Source organism: Loxodonta africana, chromosome 11 (assembly GCF_030014295.1).
Source record: "Loxodonta africana isolate mLoxAfr1 chromosome 11, mLoxAfr1.hap2, whole genome shotgun sequence".
Taxonomy (NCBI): domain Eukaryota; kingdom Metazoa; phylum Chordata; class Mammalia; order Proboscidea; family Elephantidae; genus Loxodonta; species Loxodonta africana.
In genome coordinates, this window is record NC_087352.1 from 26,328,920 (window position 1) to 26,348,352 (window position 19,433).

At 45.4% G+C, this 19,433-nt stretch overlaps 1 protein-coding gene across 28 annotated transcripts in view; it reads right to left on the reverse strand.

Moving 5' to 3' along the window:
- The window catches only part of PEG3 (paternally expressed 3), a 30,741-nt gene extending 11,878 nt beyond the window's left edge, over window positions 1-18,863 (reverse strand). Inside the window, exons 1-7 of one of the 28 annotated variants that reach the window (XM_064293400.1) lie at window positions 18,675-18,863; window positions 14,052-14,137; window positions 11,352-11,473; window positions 4,832-4,903; window positions 2,330-2,809; window positions 1,742-1,822; window positions 863-940 (exon numbers count right to left, since the gene is read on the reverse strand). In XM_064293400.1, the coding sequence (XP_064149470.1) occupies window positions 863-940; window positions 1,742-1,822; window positions 2,330-2,723 (553 nt within the window). In that variant the 5' untranslated portion in view covers window positions 2,724-2,809; window positions 4,832-4,903; window positions 11,352-11,473; window positions 14,052-14,137; window positions 18,675-18,863. Of the gene's footprint in view, window positions 1-862; window positions 941-1,741; window positions 1,823-2,329; window positions 2,810-4,831; window positions 4,904-11,351; window positions 15,992-16,597; window positions 18,388-18,674 lie in introns of those variants that run through there. The other 27 variants (XM_064293397.1, XM_064293398.1, XM_064293394.1 and 24 more) reach the window with 27 other exon arrangements.
- Between the last annotated feature and the right edge of the window lie 570 nt (window positions 18,864-19,433).

Here is a 19,433-nt window from a genome sequence, read left to right on the forward strand (position 1 = left end):
GTGTGGTGTGTGTGCGGACTCAGAGCCCACGTGCTCAGCTACTGCCTGTCCTGTTTCTCAGTTTCTCAGCCTCTTGTCTCCTCAGTGGAAAATGGGTACAGTACTCAAGGGGCCTGCCACACAGGGCTGCTGTGACACAATGTTCTACACTGGAAAGGTACTCTAAGTTTGTGAACGTGGGTAGATGTCATAGATGTCAATCTTGGTGATGACATCCATTTCCTGATCTGTAACTTAGGGGTGCTCAACTGCCTACTGTAAGTTCCTCCACGTGCAAGAGGAACTGGTCTTTCTGCTACTCCAGGTACCAACAGAACATTGACATATGATTATCTCCTTTCCAATTCTCTTCTAATCAATAAGAAGCCTCCAGCTTGAAGCGGAAGTATCTTTAATACTTAACACTTGCCCAAGGCCTTGGCAGGAATTTGCAGTTAGTAGCATTGTGACAATATGTTTATTTTTCATTTCTATATGTTCTACTCATGGCACTTTATACACTTCAATTTTTGCACCAGCACAGGTTCTTTTTCAAAATAAACTCACAGTTAAAAAAAAAAAAAAAGGGCACGTAAGCTGAAGAAAATCCTGAGTAAAGGGTAGCACAGGTGGAAATGGGTATACGTGACACATACTGGGAAGGTGATGCTGCTTGTGGAGCAGTTTAAGGAACAGGAGCTATGGGGCAAACTTTGGGAGAACGGAATACGTCCAAACCAACCAGCAAGGAAAGGCGGTCCAGCCCCACCGTGATCAGCTGCCTCCCTTTTCCTAACCCGACTCTCGCCCCATTTACTCTCCCTTGTGGATGCGCACACAAGCTAGCATGGCATCCAGCAGAGGGTTGGAGCAGATGACTTACTCTTCCGGGAAGTCCTCGTGTATGGCCAGTGGTCTCGGAATTGTGTCTCTCTGCTTCTGCCCCTCCAGTCCCAGTCACCTAACAATGCCAGACGTCAGAGCAGTGGTAAGCAGTGTGCTTGCACACACTGGGCCTCCCTCACATGCATGTGCTCCCCCCATCTGGAAGGGAATCATCCTGCTTCCTCTCTCAAGGACACAGACCCAGAGCTGAGGCCTCCAGATGCCCAGCTCCCAAGCTCAGCCTCTTCCCACTGCCCTACACCAGAGCACTGAGCGGGGCTGACTTTAAAGTTCAGATGCAAATGCCCCCTCCAGACACCTCTGCTAGTTGTCCAGTTCCTGAACGGTCAAGTCCAAATTCAGAAGAATAGACTTCAGACCCTCTACAGAGCCTGGCTTACCCCACCCAATCTTAATATGCGTGTTACTTTCCTGCAAAAGAACAAAATCCAACAAAACATACACCCTCCCCAAAAGCAAGACTTGGGGGGTTGAGGGGCAAACTTAATCAAAATATCTTTAATTAACAAATTACCTTTAGAGGCTAAAGGTGAGTGACCTCTGCCCCTCCTGGGGGCTGTAGAGGGAGCCAGCTTATAAGTTGCCCGCTGCAAATTTCAAACAGCTTTTAAACACTTTCTTCATTAAAAAAAAAAAAATTCCACTCCATGTATCGCTGTGTGTTTTGATATCAAAGTGCCTCATTACGTCTTCCCCTCTGATCTCTGAGTTGCACCACCAGCTCCAAGGAAGGTGTGCCATCATATCTGAGGCCTTGGGCACCCAAGGCAGCCTCTTGTAACCTGCCAAACTCTCAGGCAGACTAAAGACTTGGAACCATGTCCGGATGGCGGAAAGACACAGCGTGGCTACTTACTGCAGAAGGAGTGCACTGAGCGGGGGGATGGGGACTCTGCGCCGACCCGGCTCCTGTCATCATCACTTTGGACATCGTCGTCTAAGGGGAAACCAGACATGAGTCAAATGCCTCATAGTCTCCTGCTGGTACCCTCGCCAGTCTCCATCCCTGAGCCTGTTTAACCATCCAACCTCCACAGGGAGCTTTCTGCAGCTCTTGCAACTTAGAAACTGGGCAGAGAGCGTGACAACAGCCTCTCCTATCTCACCCCCAAAATGAAAATACCCCATGCACCATTCTGTTTCACAAAAGGTGGGCACACACTTGGGTCAAATGGGTAAGCCATGTTGTGTGGACGTTCCCCTCCTGACAGAACCCCCTCCTACCTTAGGACAGTCCTTCTCCACCAGGGGCGACTATGCTCACCAGAGGACACTTGGCCATGTCTGAGGACAGGTTTGATTGTCACAAATGGGTATGGGGAGGATGCTGCTCAACACCCTACAGTGCTCAGGGTGGCCCCCACCACAGAGAAGGACTAGCCCCAAATGCGAGACATGCCAAGGCTGAGAAGCTAGAGAGAATGCACAGCTTTCAGAGTCTTACCTTTTGGTTCGTACATCTCTTTGTAATTTTCCAGCAGAGTAACTAGCTTCTCACAGTTCTCTGGCTTTTTTGCCTGCACCCAAGGCTTGATTCTTTCTGGTACGATGGTCAGGTACTGCTCTAGGACCAAGAGCTCGATAATCTCCTCCTTGGTGCGTATCTCCGGCTGCAACCAATTGAGGCAGAGGTTTCGGAGTTGGATCAGGGTCTTCCGAGGCCCGACAAGCTCTACATAAAGGAGATTCCGAAACCTCTGATGAGAGAATTCAGAGTCAGTGGTGCCTTCTCCTATAGTGGCATCCGGCTCCTTAGTCAAGGCACTGTCTAGCTCATAGAGATCTGGGCCCCGGGACTTCTGAGATTTGGTGGCAGACAAGAGTTTTGGAGGCAGCATGGCTCTAAGTTTAATTCTCACTGCAGGAACCAGACATGAGTCAACAGGAGAGGCGCAGCAGCCTGTGACAGTCAGAACCCAGGGACCTGCAGATCGTAAGGAGATACACATGTGTCCCAGGCAGTAAGTGGCGTGGGGCTACTCAACAAGGGGTGCCAAAAACACTCTGGGGACAGGCCAAGGCGCGGAGAGACATGCAAATACCCAGTGCACAGAAACACGGCTATGCGAGGCTGCCTCAGCACAGTAGTTGTATGTGTGGAACTTCAGGCATCACAGGCTTCCGTTTGGAGGCCTGGCTCTGTTGCTATTTCCCTGTGGTTTCCAAGTTTTCTAAACAAGCATCCATTATTCAAGTAGAAACACAATAAAACCACCTTCAAGCTCTTCAATGATTCTGCACCTTCTTTTTGCCGTGATCAACCTTGTCAGGGGATCTAATTTATCTCAAAAGAACCAGCTTTCTGCTTTGATAACCCTCTATACTGCTTCTTTATACCTATTTCATTTACTTGCTTAATTGTCTTATAATCTGTCCTCCCACCCCCCAACCCCCCCAATTTCTAGACTGGTTAAAAGTTGATTTGCAATCTTTCTTCCTTTCTAACATAACCCATTAAGGCTGTATATTTCCCTCTACCTAAAACATTTTTGCTGCATATAAGCTTTATTATATAGTCTTTTTATCATTGGTCCATTCTAATTGTTTTCTGATTTCCACTATGACTCCTTCTTTCCTAAACAAAGTATTACATAGTGTGTGTTTTCAATTTTCAAAAGTATTGGTTTCCTTTTTAAAGTTATTTTCTTGTTATGAATTTCTAACTCAATTGCACTATGGTCAGAGAGTGTATCTGTTGGCTAAAAATCCTGATAGTTAGTAGACAATCATTAAAAACAAATAAATAGCTCCTAACGGTCAGGTATAGTGTCTTCTTTACCTACATGCTGTTTACAGCATGTTTTTAAAGCAAATTTGTATTTTTAAAAGGAGCTTAAATTTTAAGCAAAACATTAAAATGAAGCTTCAGACTAAAAAAGTTCTCTTTTTAACACACTGGGCTCTGTCCCCGTCTACCTTTTCAGAGGGCCCTTCAGAAGAATAAGGTTGGGACCAGAGAACCTGCACTGTGAAAAGGTTCTCTCTCCCTTACAGAAAAGTTTTTCAAACTTTCACGCAGTTTGTTTTTTGTGCCCTTGTATTTTAACACGGCAGCCCAACTGGTGCAAGTAATTGGGGGCAACATAAGAAAGAAATCTAGACTCTAGTCGGTGTATCAACTTACCCGACGGTTTTGTACGTCTGGCTTTACTTCCACAAAGAACAAAACCATACACACCAAAGATTCTCTGTCTTTGTTTTAAAAGGAAAACCAGTAAGTTTAAAATTGTTGTTGTTGGGTGCTGTCGAGTCAACTTCAACTCACAGCAACCCCATCTGACAGAGCAGAACAGCCCCATAGGGTTTCAAAGGCTGTAACCTTTACGGGAGCCGATGTCCAGTTCTTTCTCCCGCTGAGCCATCAGGTGAGTTCGAACCGCCAAGCTTTCAGTTAGCAGCCAAGCGCTTAGCTCTTGCACCACCAAGGCTCGTTAGTTTAAAATTAAGTTTTTTAAATGTCTAAAAAGAAAACAAGTGTTTCAATCATTCCAGAAGTCTCAAACTAGGCTTTACCACTTTGACATAAATGTAATAAACTCAATCCCCCACTTTTTCTTCTTCGTGATAGGCTTACGTTCTCTTCCCTATGCAATCTGCCCTTAGCACCCATGACCTCAAATACACCTGGGGCAAGAGGACTTTGGTGACTTGACTTCTCTATCCCTTCCCTGCCCTCTTTCAGAAGGACTGATTACCACAGAGAAGACACTGGGTAATGCCCTGCTGAGCAGAAACATTTCAGAGCATTTCAGAGGACTACTGTACATTTCTCTGACAAGACACCTGGCTAGGAGGAAATGCCGCTGATAAAGGCAGAGTCCAGAAAGGCAGCCTGCAGTACAGGAGAGAAAGGCAAGGCCAGGAGCCCAACCCTGCTTTGTGGAACGGAGACATGAGAGCGCTCTCCCTCCCAGAGGAACAGGAAGTTCTCAGGTATAGAAATCACCTGTTTAGGAACAGAATCGTTTCTGGAACTTCAAACTCTATAAGGCTTCAGGAGCAGAGTCAATGCAGGGACCTGCAGAAATTTTAGAGACAAGACACATGGACTAATAAATACATAGGAAATGTAGAAAGTTCCGGGATGCAGCAGGAGAAAACTTTGGAACAGAACTCAAATTCACATAAAAAGACCAGACTTAATGATCTGACAGAGATTGGAATGATCCCTGAAACCATGACCCTCAGACGCTCTGTTAACCCAGAACTGAAACCATTCCCAAAAACCATCTTCAGATAAAGGTTAGGCAAGACTATGAAACAAAAAAATAATGCACACGAGAAGTGTGCTGCTTAGTTCAATCAGATACACAAGACCAAATGGGTGGCTCCTGTCAGGAGTCAGGATGAGAAGGCAGGAAGAGACAGGAACTGGTTGAATGGACACAGGGAACCCGGTCAGGGCAGAAATGGGAAGTGTGTTGTCACATTGTGGGAATTTCAACTAATGGCACAAAATGTGTACAAATTTTTGCGTGAGAAACTTAAAAAAGAAATATAGAAGAATGCCAAGGAATTAATCCCCAAAATAGCCAAGGACTTGGATTGGATTAGGGGCGAGGTCTTATAAATCTTCAAGAAGAGACCAATGCCACATAAACCACTCCAGGGTTGAGAAACAAAAAGCTCTCAAGTTTTCTGTGTGAAACCAGAATATTCAATAATCTAAAAAAGGCAGCACTGCTGCAAACTGAACTCACATATGAATGCAAACATAAAAATCTTCACACAGCTATTACTAAGTATTGTTCTATGGAGTTCTAGCCAATTACAATAGGAAAAGCAAACCAGAGGTATAAACAGATGAAATTATCATTCTTTTAAGATTGTCTGCTCAGACGCTGCAAATCAATTGCAAATAGACCGTATAATAATGCAATAAGGAAATAATTTAGGTAAGATTCTTTAAATATGTATCAATGAGAAAAAACTGGGGAAGAGGGCTCCATCACAAAAATAAAAAAAAAAAATAGCACCCATATGAAAAAAGACTATAAATTGTATCAAAATATAAAAGGCAATAACTGGAGTACTGTGCTCCTTCAAAAAAAAATCATCTATATGAGACCAAACAGTCAACAATTAATTTAAAATAAACATAAGAATGAATGTAAAGGGACAGGAAAACAAGATTAATGGAGACGGAACAACCAGAATAGAAATACTGAGGAAGTTCACAAGTTGTGAAGATATAACCAACGTCACTGAACAAACAACTTGCATAGAAATTGTTGAATGGGAACCTAAACCACTGTGTAAACCTTTACTGAAAATACAAAAAATTACTACTAAAAAAAAAAAAAAGAAGAAGAAGAAAAGGTAGTAACTGGAGAGCTGCACAGATTTAGCAGATTGAAGTGCTAAATTCTCCCCCAAATTAATCTATGCATCTAATGCAGTTCCAATGATAATGTTAATGTTGGGGTCTTGATGATGATCCCAACTGACCTAGGAGAATTCCAGCTGAACCAGTATTTTGAAAATTCACACATCAAAAAGGCAACGAACCACACACACAATTTAAGAAAGATTTTGATACAATCTCAGGGCAAGATGCCTACTGGCAGAAAGAAACCATTAAAAAAAAAAAAAACCCTAAACAAAACAGAGATCAATTTCTATAATTTTGGAGCAATGAAGGGCCCTTCCAAAGGCTGACACTAAAGCCAGGAGATATTAAGGACAACTCTGACTTTACATACTTGTACAATATATGAATTTCTGTCCCCAGTAGGCAGGCATGTATACAAAGCACAAACCACTACTAGGTGAAAACTACATATAAAAACTCCATAGGTGTACAGAGTCTGACAGAAAAATCAATTTTTTTTTTTCTGAGAAAACGTAAATAGCCAAACCTGACTCAAAAAAAAAAAAAAAAACCAGGGAAGAAATTCAAAAAGATTAAATGATTTAAGGAGCAACTTCCCATAAACCTTCCATGAACAGAGCAGTAGCTGTGTTATGAAAACACTTCCAGGGCACAGAAAAGACAGAAGACTTCCTGCTTGTTAATAACACGACCACTGAATACCTCTAAGTATCTCATAAGAAAGTTGGTGCCAACCTCTGTGCCAAAAAGTCATCTATTCCTTTTCAAGAAATTTAGAACCACAGCAAACAATCTTCATTTAAAATGCCTGGTTTTCAAAAAATAAAATGACCAGCTTTCTATTTGTATCAACAAAAGAGCCCTTGGTCAAGAAGAGAGTTAAAAAAGGAAAGATTTTTAACAGGAAAACCACACTTTCACTACTCCTTCCCGCATGACAAGGGAGGCTAATTTAAAAATAAAAAAGGGCCGTGGGAATGGAATAATCACGAAGATGAATATTAGACTTATGTATGTGGAAAAAATAGGCATACTCATATCCTCCTTGTGGCAAGAAAAATTTTATGGAGGACAATTTGACTATTTACCAAAACTATAAAGGCACATATCCTATTTTTTTTTTTTGATCCTATGCTATAAACACTCCTCCTATGAATCTATCTCAGATATATTCAAGTATGCATAATAACATGCGTAGGAGTATTCACTGAAATATTGTTGGTAACAGACAAAATACAGTTTTATTCATATAATAGATTATTACAAATTATCTTTCAACATAACAAAGCAGCTCTGAATAAAGGGATATAGGATAAGTACTAAGAAATTAAAAAAAAAAAAATCTGTTGCCATCGAGTAGATTCCAACTCATAGCAACCCTACAGGACAGACAGAACTGCCCCTTAAGTTCTCCTAGGCTGTAATCTTCAGGGAAGCAGACTGCCACATCTTTCTCCCACGGACTGACTGGTGGGTTCACACTGCTGACCTTCCCGTTAGCAGCCAAGTGCTTAACTACCGTGCCACCAGGGCTCCTTCTAAGATACTTAAGTGCAAAACAGGGCAAAACAATGTGTAAGCATTCTAAGAAACAACAAACACAGATGTGCTTACTTAAGCATAGACTATTTCTGGAAAAATATATGAGAGACTGATGACAGTGATTGCCTCTGGGAGAGGCAACTGGGGACCAGGTAGGTAACAAGGGGCAACTTGCTTTTTCATTGTATATTCTCCTTTCGTTTTTATTTTTTACTATGGTCCTGTATTACCTGGTCAAAAAAATAAATCGAAAGTTAAAAATAAACAGAAACACTAGTAAAGGCCTTTAGAAGAGGTTGTATGGCCCCATGTAGGTGCCAAAAAAAAAAAAACCCATTGCCATCGAGTTGATTCCGACCTCATAGTGACCCTATAGGACAGAGCAGAACTGCCCTGTAGAGCTTCCAAGGAGAGCCTTGTGGATTCAAACTGTCGATCTTCTGATCAGCAACCATAGCTCCTAACCACGATGCCACCAGGGTTTCTACTAAAGAAGGCACAGGCAGCACTAATATATTTATGATGATGCTGGAGCCTCACCTCTTCCCTCCACTCCCACCTATGGCTTGCTTGCAAGGTAGTGTCCTAAACTGGTCATTTGGATATGGCATGGCAAGCAATTCAGAAAACCCAAAAGAATCAACTTAAAAGCTTTAGAAGACCCAATAAAGAAAAAAAGTATGGAAATTGCAGTTCTAAGTCTGAATATACCCCTCCTATTTTTTTTTTTTTATTTCCAGTCATCAGATACTTAAATACAATGCCACCACCTAGCCTAGCAATTCCACTTCGGAACTCTACCTCATAGACCTACCTGCCTATGTGCACAGACACAGTTCAAAAGTGAGTTCATGGAAGTACTGTTCACAACTGCAAAGGCAGCTAAAATTCAGCCAACAGTTATCTGGTGGGGCCTGGAACAGTGAAGGCCGCATAAACCTGAATTGCTAAGGCGGACAGCATTTCTAAGATACCCTTCTGTACTGTTTGGGTTTACCACATACATTTAAAAAATAATTTAGTTTAAAATAGCACTTAAATTTATTCTTAAAATAACTTAAAGGTAACCAAACCAAACCCACTGCTGTCAAGTGGATTCCGACTCATAGTGGTGCTACAGAATAGGGTAGAACTGCCCCATAGCATTTCCAAGGCTATAATCTTTACGGAAGCATATTGACACAACTTCCTCTCAGAGGGGCCGGTGGGTTCAAACTGCTGACCTTTCAGTTAACAGCTGAGCACTTAACCACTGCACCACCAGGACTCCTAACAAAAGTAACAGGGACGTAGATTATTCGAAATGCAAAGGCAAAAATTACTACTAGCAAATACACTGAATTGTCCATATAGACGCTCATTTTAATATCCACAAGTCTAAATATCTAAAAGGGAATGATATAATAAATGAAGTCTTTAATAAAATGTTATGTGACCATTAAGTCAAGTTTTCAAAAACTTTTTTAGCTTCATTCTTTCCTGATTACAAAAAAAAATACATTTAAACATTACAAAAATTTAACGTAGAAACCGTAAGCCATATCCATTGATCAAATCTGTTGCTATTACTACACTTTTTAAAACCTATGCATATACTAACACCTTCTGTTTACCAAAATGAGATCATACCAGTTCTACAACATATACATGTATGTCTGTATTTTTAAACCTAGCAATTTATGATGGATATCTTTCCCTACCAGTACACACAGATCCACATCCTTCTTTCTAAAGGTCACATGGTATATTCCATTCTATGAATGTACCAGTTTATTTAAACCTGAAGAAAATAACATGTAACAGTTTAAAGTGTTAAATGAAAACAATGTATAAAACTGCACAGCATATGTGGTGTTCTTACTGCAAATACATCCATTTATGTATACAGAAAATAATGAGAATGTCCATCCAATGGAATATAATGCAATTTTTAGAAAGCAAAGCTATAGATGGAGATGTATTTACACAGAAATTCTTCTACTGTTCAGAGAAATAGCTGGAAAGCAGCGTATACACACAAAGAACTGGTGAACTGTTGCAAGAGGTCTTCAGTTGGCACACCACACATTGCCCCCACCACTATCCAACATTCTCGTTTCACTGTCGTGGTCTGAAACGTTTAATAGTATGATCTCACTGTAAAAAAACACGATTTAAGTACTTAAATAGGTACTTAATTGTACATATGTATGTACAAATTAGAGTAGAACACTGTAGACCTCTAGGGAGGAGTGACAATAGTTTTATCAGGGGTACAATTTTCACTTTCTACTTGTATTTCTGCATGGTACGAATTATATACAAGAGTGTGTTCATGTAAAGTTGCACAGACTATTCATAAAATGTGAGAACTTAGAAAAAATGAAGACATAAAAAAACGACTAATATTTCCATTTCTTTGTGCGTTTCTATCTAGAATGTTAGGTTCATCATCAGGAAACAGTAATATAAAAACTTGCTGTTTTCAAGGCTCTTTCCCTTTCTGTACCTCTTGAGACTGCTCACAGGTTCCTACCTTCTAAAGGCCCCTCCCCTGCTGTGGTTCCATGGCTTCCCTCTTACTCTCATTACCTCAATTCCCCTTTCTTTGAGATCTCCCTTAGGTACTCTGTGTTGCCCCCACGCCCTATTCACACATCTCTTTCTGGTGGGTGCGTCCCTAGCTCCACACCTAAACCCTGACTTCACTGACAGCTGTGCCATCTGTCTCCTCTCAATTTCTGCTGCATAACAAACCCATCACCACCTTGATTTCCTGCCTCACCACACTCCCACTGTCCCTCTGTCCTCATCCCCCAGTTATTAGTTTCACATCTTCCTCTGCTCCCCTTGTAGCACAAATTCTGGAGTCACTCTAGTAGCACCCAACGGCAAGATTTTAAGATATGACCATAATTAACACACTGGAGGCAGGGGTTAACTCTGTAGTCCTAGGGACTAAGAGAGGCCACCAATCCCAAGGAGATGAAAGAAGAGGGGCCAAATGACTGGGACCAATTCAAAGCCTCACTGTCCATGGCAGGACAAAGAGGGTGGGTGTTTACGGGTTTCTCATTATTCAAGCTTCTCAAGACTGTAAACACAGTGGACATCTAACGCTCAGTCTTTTCTGTACCAAGTTTCATTCACAAGCTGGATGCATTCAAAACCACAGGACAACGGTGCTGCTGGCTGGATCACAGTGCTGCCTTTTTGGTCTGTGTGGCGGTTTTTCTGTCACTCTTTTATAAAAACGAGTAGAAAACAAAAGCATGAATCTCAACAATAAATATCACTGAAAAAACACAGGATTCATCAGGTATCCTCGTCAAAAGGGAGAGATCTTTGGCCTCAATTAGAGGATCATTAGATAAAGTGTTCAACTGAGAAGAATACCATCCAAGAACATGTTTATCAGAGACCAGAAATGTGCCTGTGATCGTGGACAAGAGTCAGAGATTCTATGACTCTTAACATATGACCTTAGGCTCCCCGCAACACATCATACCAGACGTAAGAAAAGCTCCGTGATATCTTCTTCATCCCAATTTCTACTTACTTGGTCCCTCAGCATGGTGCATCCAGATTCAGCCCCCTGGCTCATTACACCTACCTCTTTAAAGGGGGCTGGAATTGAGAACTTTAAAGTCAGGAACGAAGAGGTTACTTTCTTCACCTCTCAGGCACAGCATGATGTGTGGTATCTTCTCCTTTGTTCCACTCTCCTGCCTCTTTCTGCAGACCGACATTTTCTACTTCAGCATACACGTGGTGTTAAGATCCCAGGTATATACCACCTCCCAGTTTAAGTACCCAACACTGATAGACCAGTCAACATCTCCCTTCACCCAAATCCCCAGTATCAACATGCACACTACACCTTGACTCCTCCTGGGGTCACGGCTCTCCAACTCTGGTGGGGCACAAAGTCATGCAGGCTGCTAATGAAAAATGCACCGCCTGTCTAGGTATGATAATTCAGGAGGTCTGTGCTCCTTGGGAAAGTCGCATCTTAACAAGCACTCCGTAAATTGTACTTTGAGAATGACTGCTCCAGGCTGAGGAGCCAAACTGGTCCAACCAACTATGGACAAGTTACATGCGAGACAGCAGAGGCTGTTGGGGAAGAATGTTACATGGAAATGTGAACAAGGAGGAAAGAAACACTTACCTCTACTACACCATCCATGGTCCCCACCCTCTGATCTATTGGTTGGCTCCTCTCATAGTCTCCACAATACCCTGGGCTTACTGCTATCAGAGTACCTTAGCACTTACCATACTTGCAGCAAAAATGTCTTTATTGTTGTCCATTTCTGAGGGATTCCCTCAAGATTTAGAAAAAGAGAAAATACCTAGAGTTGTTTTATGATCAGCCCAGAAATGGTTGAAGACAAATAAAACTACTTTAAAGAGACAAAATGTCTTCCAAGCCAATATGACTTATTTGACACTATTTTGATATAATTAGCTGATTACATAGATTTTCTTAGAGTGAGGTGAGTGTGACAATCCACTAAAGTACTTTGTCACATACCTAATTTGAGTAGACATGGGAGGGGGGAGAGTTGCGGATAATGGGCTTCAGTATCCTGGTAACCCTACCAAGAGCTCTGTAACAAGATGGCTGCACCAAGCCACCATATGGGCTGGTGTTACTGAACAGTTCATCCACATTCTCTTGTACTGACTCCACGCTCACCCAACTGCTTTCTCGTTATGGTTTCTTTCCCTACGTTAAGTCTGCCTACAGGGAGAATCTGCTGATGGTACATACTTTCGAATATTTAGGTCCCTGGTACAGTGATCTCCCACAAGTTAATGAACCAAAATTGAGGGAATGGGAACATTCTATTTCATTCAAACAACTTTTCAACATAAACTAAGAACATCGGTATAGTTTACATTTGTCTCCTGAGCTTCACTAACATGGATCTATCGATAGTAGAGGAATCCATAGGCAAGGTAAGCTTTCTGAGTCCCACAGGCTTCAGCACCAGACGCTGAATACTTGCGGCATTCACCGAAGCCAGGAACACACCACCCCAGCCCCAGGGGACCACATGAGCCAACAGGTTGGCGTATTTCCAGGTGGTAATACACTGTCAACATAGCTACCTATCTTGGTTAGCATGATTTCTTACTCTCCATTTAACTGAAGTTCTCATTCAGTAGACACTGAGGCCGGAGATGATGTCACTCACTGCCAAAGACCCAAAGTCTAGCCTGATCCTGTCCCAGACCAGATACAGTGTCAATGCCTGCTGACGGAATGGACAAGTTTTGGCTATTTTGCTCACTTCCCATAGAACGTGGTTTATTGAGACTTGTCTTAATCCATCAAAAAGCCATGAGCAAAGAGTATGAATCCTGTTGAGTTTGCCTCCTCAACACCTCTCAAATCCCTCCACTGTGCTTCTCCCCCCGCATCTCTCACCTAGGCTTGAGATGGTCTCCCTGCAGTCGTCATTTCCACCCTCCCCTTCTCTACTCTACAACCACAGTAATGTTTAAAACACAAATCTGATTGGTGTCGTTACCTGCGCAGTTGTAATACTTCAATGGCTTCCAGCTGTACTTTAGACCAAGTCCAAATACTTACCGCAGACTACAAGACCTTTCACAGCCTAGCTCCAACTTACCTTTCCCCACCTCAACCAAATGTCATTCTATCCCCTTTTCCTCGCTCTAGGCATCCTGGATCTTCAGCTCCCTTCTCTGCACTCCTCAGGAACATCAGTGTTGTCCCCCCTACTTAGGCTACTCTTCCCACAACACACCATCCTACAGAGCACTGCTTTAATGTCACTAACTTTCTCTAAGAGACCTGATATGGCCTCGCTCTGATTTAGTTAGCCACCCAAAATGAATGTTTTCTTTCAAAGGCATGAATCACACAATTTTTTTTTTTCCAACGTCTTTAATTCCCCGTAGATTGTGAGCTCTGTGACAGTACTTTCTTTTCCGTTTGTGGCAATGTTTCCAGTGCCTGGCAGAGAACATACACTTGATTGATACTGGCAGATGAACCAATGACCCTCATGGTTCTTTAATCACCCCGATAAAAAAGAGCAGGCCCAAATGAGCAACTTAGGGTTGGGAAAAGAGACAGAACGCTGGGAAGGATGGCAGGGGCCAAGGAAGAAAATTTCTGGCAATATGTGACCCAGCAGAAGAGTTCATGTATTCTCACAGGGCAAACACAGAGCTTGCGTGGCTATACAGAACACGTGTGCAGTAGGTATCAGGATGAAGGAGGAACGGTGGCCACTCTGAGGACGGGTATGGCCTGTGAAGATGGAATTCAACTCACCTGGACCCAGGCACCTGATGTTTGCACCTAGTCCCACTTCCTCTTGCCAGCTGCCTCTGAGAAGGGTAGAAGCTGAGAAGGTAGAGCTGGGGAAGGAAAAGAAAACATGAGATACCAAATTTGTTTGACAGTGACCAGATTCCTCAGGCTGGAAATGATCCTGCAGCAGTTGCATCTTTATCTTCTACAACAGCAAAGATGAAATAAGATCAGGAAGCACAGCCTTCCCCCCTTAGGATGGAAGGGTCACCAGCGATGCTCCCTGAGGCGTATGCTGCACCCTGGGCTATAATCACAGCCTTTTCCCAACGAGATTTTATCAGTGGTATGCGAGTCAATTACCAAGTGTCTCAGAACTTTCTCTGCCAAGCAGTAGAGCAAAATAGTAAAGAACCGGGGTTTTGGGTTAAGAAATCAGTTCAAGAATCCAATTTAACACTCACTAGCTATGCAGCACTGGTCATCTCTTATAAGGTAAAAGGATACACGATGCCAGTAAAAACTGGAGGAAAAAATGGCTGAAAAAGTATTATCATTTACATGCTAATTATACGCCATGTATGGTCTTAACATGTCACTTTAACTGTCTCTGTTAATGTTCATCACAACACTACTGTATAAGTTTTCTAGTCCTCATTTCACAGAGGGGAAGCAGAGACTAAGAGAACTCAATCTCAGAGCTCAGGACAAACTACTATACATCACGTTTTAAAAAACAGGAAATCCACTGATGTGTTCTATGCAGATGATATGTAGTAATTAATGGTACAGATACCCATTAGAAAAATTAGCTGAAACTCCAGTTTTGCCATTTAGTAGCCAGTGATGTAGGACCAAAAGTTTAAGCATGCTATGAATTCAAGTAATATGAAGATACTAACCTACATTAAGTTCTTAATGCTATTACCATTACACACTCGCACCATTATTTACTTATACATATGTACCACTTTGGGACTTACAAACATGCTCCTGTGGATTAACACTGTATATTTCTAATCCTACTGTACCTCAGAGCATGTGTTCAATCAATTAAGAGGCCCCTCGGAGAGGCAGCTACATGATTACGGCTCTGGTTTATGTTCCATGAGTTAATAAAAGGAAACAGGAGGAGTCATGGCATGGGGACACCAAGGTGAAAAACTGGAACCTTCTGGCATACAGACCTTAGATGCACCCTAGGCTACTTCACAGCAATGTGACCTGAGCAATTTACTTAAACTGAGGCTAAAAAAGTGATACCTGACACTCGACTTCAATTCCTACAGGTTTCTGAACTTCATTCAATTTGATGGCATTATGAGCATGTACAATTGAATTTCATTTTTACTCATATACTACTTCTTACTTCTCGGAGATGAGTATATTTTAGCATAGTTGACACAGCTTTATTTTTTTATTTGACATATACTGATGTTCAATGTCAATTATTGTTGCTAATTGTATCAGTCACTGAGCAAACGTATATTCTGATGGCGTTTCCCCTATCATGTAAATGAAAAGAGGCAATCCTATGTTACTCTTCTTACTTCAAAAGCTGAGGTTTTATCTCCAGTACAAAAACTCCGTAAAAGTAAGTTCAACATTGGAAACCGATGCAGTCCTCTAAGGACGCTACGCCACAAGCTCTGCGCATGTCCATTCCTCCAGAACGCAAGCCTGCCCCAGAGTTACAGCACCCGCCCCTCGAATTCTGTGCACACACAGTGGTTCCTGCCCCGCCTCCTGGCCATCCTGAATTTGGGGAGGCCCACGTCAAGCCACACCCCCTACCTAGCGCACCTCCTGCTTGCCATCATCAATTTCCATACCATGCTCCCTTAGATCTATCTACAATTTTTGAATTCTTTTCTCCAAGGTCGTTTTCCTTTGCCTTCCCACCCTCCTCAAAACTTCATATTACCCAAGCCCTGAATCTTTTTATGCCCACACCCCTCCCCCTCCCGTCTTCTCATTTAAAAGCCCGCCCTTTCCCAAGTCTATCAAGATTTCTGAACGTTGGACCCCACTTCTTTATTCCTAATCTGACTAGTAGTAGCCCTAACCACTCCGGACTGAGTAGTTGGGCCTAATCCCCGTACCCCCTGTGGGTTGGCCCTAAAACGAGGAGATTCCACAGCGCTCTTCGAGCAAACATGGCGCCCGGCAGCTGCCATGATGGTGCTGCTACGACAGACCCCGACCAGACCCGCCCCCCACCCCACCACAGCCAAGCTGGCCACCATATGGCATCCTGTCATTCCCTCGGAAACAGAAAACTGAGGCAGCCAGACCCGACTTCTAAGTGGGCTCGAGAGCACCTACTCATGGCCCCAAGCTAGAAGGCAGCCCTGTCCTGCAGCCTGGAGAAGCGGCCCAGGATACAGAAGCTTGGTGGCTCTACTGCTGGAGGGAAGATGGACACGACATCCACTTCAACTGCAACCACTCAAAATGGCGCCCGCGCAGCAAACCAGTGAAGACTACGCGGAGTGGGCAGGGCTCGACAGCACGGACGTGACAGCCCCACGGCCACCCCCAGAGCCCACCGTCACTCAAAACGACACCTGTGCAGCAAACCTCGGCACCCTTCTCTCAGCCAGCAAAGACGGTGCAAGGCGCTGTAGCCCCCGTCATTCTCTCAGAATATAATAGCCCCTCGGCCATTCTCTGCGCACTGCTGGCATTCAGGATGGCGCATGCGCAATAAGCTTTGGCTGCCACCCCGCCACTAACAGCGTAACCCCTGTCAGTCACTCAGGGCCCACCCCCTACAGCTCTGCTGTCGTTCAGGATGGCACCTGCGTTGTAAACCTTGACTGCCACCTATTGGCCAGCAAAAATAGCACCAGTGTGGGCAAGGCTGTGCAACTGATGTCAGTCACTAACGATGTGACAGTCCCCTCGTCCCACCCCCTGAATCCTGCTGTCATTCAGATGGCGTCTAAGCAGTAAGCCTGGGCTGCCACCTCTCAGCCAGCAAAAATGGCGCCAAGGTGGGCAGGCCTTGGCCCCACGTCAGTCCCAGGCCCCACGTCAGACCCAGGATACAACCGCCCCACCTCCGTCCCGACCCCTACGGTCCCGCTGTTACTCAAGTTGGCGCTTGCGCAATAAGCCTCGAGCGCCGCCCCCGCCACCTTTGGCTAGCAAAGATGGCGCGAGGGTGCGCAGTGCTCTGCAGCCTCTGTAGTCTCTAAGACAACCCCTTGGCCGTGTCCCTTCGGCCCACTGACACGGCCCTGCCCTGAGCGACACACCCCAGCTCTCCCCCCTGCCAACGAATTGAAGCCAAACATCAGAGAATGAAAAAAGCCTGGGCAGACACAGACCGCTGACAAGGGGAGGCGGTGGTCTTCTGCAGCCCCCAGACTTAGCCAGGCACACTGACCACCTGTAGCCCTGTCCTCCAAATGGCTCCGCGGCATTAACACCTGTAGCACATCTTTGCTGCGGCAGACTTTAGGCGCTCCAGCCAGATAATACAATGCTGCGGTCACTAGCCATGGCCCAATCTCAGAAGTCAAAACTTGGACCCCACACCAGTCAAAGTAGCACTGCCACGACGACTCCCTGCCGCCAGCCCCCGATGACCAGCAAAGATGGCGCCAGGCGAGCAGGACCCCAAAGCCTATCACTGCAAAGAACGTAGGACCACCCCAGTTACCGCGGCCTCGGCCCCGCCCTTCACTGCAGCCAGTCAACATCACGCCTGCGCGGTCAAGCTTCTGCAGCCTCATCAAAGATTGCGACGAGGTTGGCAGAGGCTATACAAGTCCCGTCAAGGCCCAGAGCAGAGACACCCCACAGTCACGAAGACCCTCAGCCCCACCCCACTGCAGCCAGCCAGTCAGGACAGTGCATGCACAGCAAACGTCATTCACATACAGTAAAGATTGGGCTGGAATAGGAGCTCTACTGCCCATCTCACCCCGGGTGGCCCCGCCCCCTTGCGGCCCTCCGCGACTTGCCATCACTGCGGCAAAACAAGCCCCACCCCCTAAGAGTGGCAGGAGCGCAGGGGTGGGCCCCGGAGGACACAGCCAATCAGTGACCAAGAAGGAGGGAGCAACTCTTTGCATACCCCAGATGCAGGCAAGCAGGGCGAGGGGCGTCCCGAAGGCCACGGCCCCGCCACTTTTGTGGCATCTGCCTTGCGCAGACTCACCAGTGACAGGAGTCCCTGGTCCCCTAGCCCGGATTGTCACAGCAACCCAACCCTCACCCCGACAAGATAGCACGGGGAGCCCCCCAGGGTCTGCTGTCACCTCAACCGCAGGCTCCACCCCCGCGGACCCTGGCCGCGCAATATGGCGCAGCTGCGGCAAACCGCGGCAGCCCCGACGACACGGCCAGCGAGCCCAGGGCTGAAGCACTCCCCAGCGCCCTCCAAGATACCCCAAAGGCGACGTCAGGCACCTTGACCACCAGGTTGTCCACACCCGCTCGGCCATCAACAGTGGTTTGGCGTGGCCAACGCTCCCCCCACCCCCGTCCTGACTCCGCTCAGCCTTATCCCCGGCTGAGGAAGCACTTGGGACGGTAGCGGTACAAAGGCGCCGCAGGACAACCATCTTCGGCCCACGGTGCCATGACCTAGGCACCCCTCTGGACACCATGGGTACAGTGGCTGGGAGGACTCACCTCGCCGCACTCACGCCGCCCTGTTGGCAGGAGGCTGCTTCAGGTGCTGCACGGGCCACTGTCTAGCACGGCCACCCAGCACCAGGCGCCCGATGGCGCCACCAGTCCAGGGTCGACATGTCCAACTGGCCCGCTAAGCTACCTAACTGCCTCGTCCTGCGGCTCCCAGGCGTCTGGACAGAGCCTCTGCCGACGACTCCTTGTCAAGGCTCCTCTGCAGAGGCGGGGCCACAGCGTGGGCCAATCAGCGGCCATGCCGCCCACCCCTGCTCTCCACACCCCCACCCCGAACAAGTAGTACCCCGGTTGCCACGGCAACTGCTTGGCGCGAAGGCTGGTGGTTGACGTCAACCTAGCGGACGCAAGGGGCCCGGAAGAGGGTTCTGGAAAAGGGGGGTGTGGTGGGTGCTACCGCCGAAGAAATGGGGGAGAAGTGGAAGAAAATCCACCACCGATGCCTCAGTGCAAAACCGCCCAAGAAAAACAGAAATGCACGTTTGCCTAAGAAACGAAGATCCGGGAGGCATAAAAAAATATATATATATATCACACTCTCAAACTGGGAGACGAGACTTCTCCACTTGTAACACAAGAAAAGCACGGGGCTAATGTCCTTAATAAACGAACAGTTTCTGGAAACCAATAAGATAAGGACCAAACCAAGCCTGGGAAAATGGGCAAAGGGGAGGAAATCAGCGATTCACAGAAAAACACAAATGGCCGACAGACCCACAGAAGGGCAACCACGACCTTACTCTT